The sequence below is a fragment of the Ylistrum balloti genome, unplaced genomic scaffold (assembly GCF_031769215.1).
Source record: "Ylistrum balloti isolate Yb309-2 unplaced genomic scaffold, AGI_CSIRO_Ybal_v1 Utg370600, whole genome shotgun sequence".
NCBI classification, from domain to species: Eukaryota; Metazoa; Mollusca; class Bivalvia; order Pectinida; family Pectinidae; genus Ylistrum; species Ylistrum balloti.
This window is the reverse complement of record NW_026782371.1, coordinates 25,171-28,186: the sequence shown is the minus strand read 5'-3', so window position 1 is coordinate 28,186 and position 3,016 is coordinate 25,171. Positions and strand designations below refer to the sequence as shown.

The following is a 3,016-nucleotide window of genomic DNA, read 5'->3' as shown; positions in this document are numbered from 1 at the left end:
CTTGTAAACTAGAAAGCAATTTTTTTAAATTAAAGTTTTTAACAGAATTTAATTTTCTAAATTCTATAGTTGTGTCTATTTTGGTATGCCATAAAATTACATGCTAAACGACCTATGAATTCATCACAGTGATGTACAAACACAATTCTATTATATTTATCACATCCAAAACAAGATGCTGCATGTCAATTTAAGATCCTGTGTGATATAAGACAATGTGTATCATTTTACAAAACAACGACTGAAACAATAAAAGATGATTGAACTTCATAACATGCCATCCAATCGCAATCATTTCTTCGTGATACATGTTGATAATATTGAGATTATACTCTAAACATTTTTTATTCTGCAATCTTGATTAAAAACAAATTGATTTTTTTCAATTCATGCAGCATCGCATTAACATGATCTAATCATTGCATCCAATTTGTAGCAATATATTTCTCCTTCATCACAGCACTGTTAAAGAAACCAAAATCATTTGCGTTCTTTTGTGAAAGGTGACGTCTCCTCGTCTAACTAGTACATTTTATGTCAGTGCCGTAACGATACTTTCGATTTGTGAATCGTCACTGGATTTGAATCTCACTGTAAGGAGAACATTTTTCCCACTTGTGAGTTTCTGACGGCAACATAATTTGAGAAAAGCCCGTCGAAATCCATTACTCATAAAGCAGTAACACACTGGGTTTACGGTAGAATTCGACAATCCAAGTAACAAAACAACAGGATATATATAATCATTCACAAACTGGGTCTTTGTTGACAGCACCATGTTAAAATCCAACCAGATCATCACAGCGTAGAATGGAAACCAGCAGAAAATAAAAATCATCACTACTGCAACTAACATTTTCACGGTCCTTCTGCGCTGCCGTAGAATTCGTTCGGCTTGCGATTTGTTTGTAATGGAATTCTCCATGAAACTTCGTGCTTCCGTACGCCAAAGGGTGTAGCCGATTCGGGTGTACGTAATTAGCATTGCCACCAGAGGGAAAAAGAAAAGGACTATAAAGATAAACATACTGTAGATTTGTTTCGTAATTGGAGAGTACCATTGTTCCAAGCATATGTGTATCTCGTATACTCCTTGAATCCCGTCAGTTACCACAGTGCACACAACAAGTTGTGGAATGAATGAACACAAAGATACAAGCCATACTAAGAACAATAAGAGATATATTTTGTTTTTAGAGAATAAAACTTTGGCTTTCAGCGGACTGTGAATAGCGAAATATCGATTTATACTTATGCAGAGCAAGCTAAGTGAACTCACAGCTACTGCAGTACCTTGTAAAAAATGAGTAAGTTTACACATGAAAGTTCCAAAAATGTAATCGGAGTACACATAACGTCCAAGGGTCATAGGAATACATATACACACCACTAAAAGATCACCTACCGTTAGGTTTACCAGGAACACGTTTGTAAGTGTCCGCATATGTTGATACTGGATAACAACAGCAATCACAAATATATTCCCTAAAAGTCCAAAGATAAATACGGCGGAATACAAAACCATTAGAATAATCGTCATTGGTTCCATTCGTTCATAGAAATCTTCTTTTATAGCGTTGGAAAATAAATCTGGCAACATACTTAGAAGGTCAGGATTAATATTACCCGAGCTATCAAAAAATGAGAGATTCATATTCCAGAATTGTACATCAGCAGTGTTATTTACTGATCCAACATCTGTTACTGTGGGAAGCAAAGTCTCAGCTGTCATCATTCCACTCACTTACTTTCTGTGTGAGAGATATGTCACCGCTATGATCCTGACTGCGACCAGAATTAACATGTTCTGAATCTCCTTGGTGAATAGAAGGTGGGCGTGCCAGCGGATGATTGTACGCGAAGCCGTTCATACGGTTGACGTCAGTAAAGTTATCACTGATGATTTGTTTCTTTCTTTACAAATCGATATCTATTACTTTGAACAAATGACCGATAATCCTTTTCATCCATTTTGTAACGTTGTCAAATCCGTGATATATCGTATATGTTGTTGACCATTACTTCGTAAATAACAAAGTCTACGTTTTAGGCTCGTAGAAGTAATCCATTCCGTAAATCAATTCGCACCTGTTTCAAGTTCATTAGATACTCCTGTCAAATCAATGACCGTAAAAGATGGTTTTTTTATGAATGAGATAATCCGTGTACTAAATAAACAGATTCAATGTAGACAACAACTTGTGTCTGGAACATCGTGTTTCATCACATTAACCCAATGTCTCTATTAAGCTCGTTGGTTTTCGTCCAATATATGAAGTGTTAAAATTTCATGGTGATATTATCTTGTGTATAAATATTTCACGAGACTTCAAAAATTAAATTATTTTCAGACACAAATCCAGCACAGAAAACAGTATTGATCAATAAATTATGAATGTTGTTTTCCTATACCTGTCAGGTGTGACCTCCATGTTCTTTACCAAACTGCTTCCCTCATGATTAGTCCAAGTTGTATGTTATCTGTATCAAATTGATCTTCAAAACATCCGGTGCGCTCCCTTCCTCTATCACCTCTGTCAATGAGAAACCAAATTCGGTCAATGTTTAAGATGTAGTTTGTTCAGAACAGAAATGAATAGTAGCAATATTTGCAAAACAATCAGGGCCAGTATTCATTAAACTGTTCTCACAAAATCCATGCTTGATCATGAGAATAGTTTCATGAATAAGGGCCCAGGTTGTTGTGTTAAGAACAATACTTTCTCATCAATAAGACTTGTTTACAAAGTCAATATAAGATCGGGAGGATTTATTCACAGATGAAATTTCCATTAGCAGTTAATTCACATCTAACCAAAGTTAGCAAAACAGAAAAAATACCACAATGTCAAAAACTTCAGATTAATTATTATTATTATAATATTAACGGCTCGTCAACATATAAAAGGTCATTAGGGCCATCAACCGGTGAAAGGTATAACGATCAAAAATGAAAGAGCATCAGACAAGCTAAAAGGTAAAAGACAAATGCTAAAAATCTTAAATGGTTATATTA

The 3,016-nt window shown here is 35.0% G+C and overlaps 1 protein-coding gene across 1 annotated transcript; it reads right to left on the bottom strand.

Annotated features, from left to right (window-relative positions):
- Positions 1 to 532: 532 nt before the first annotated feature.
- LOC132556913 (pyroglutamylated RF-amide peptide receptor-like) lies at positions 533 to 1,735 on the bottom strand. Its single transcript, XM_060221369.1, has one exon. It carries the CDS (start codon positions 1,733 to 1,735, stop codon positions 533 to 535), a length of 1,203 nt encoding a protein of 400 aa, XP_060077352.1.
- Between the last annotated feature and the right edge of the window lie 1,281 nt (positions 1,736 to 3,016).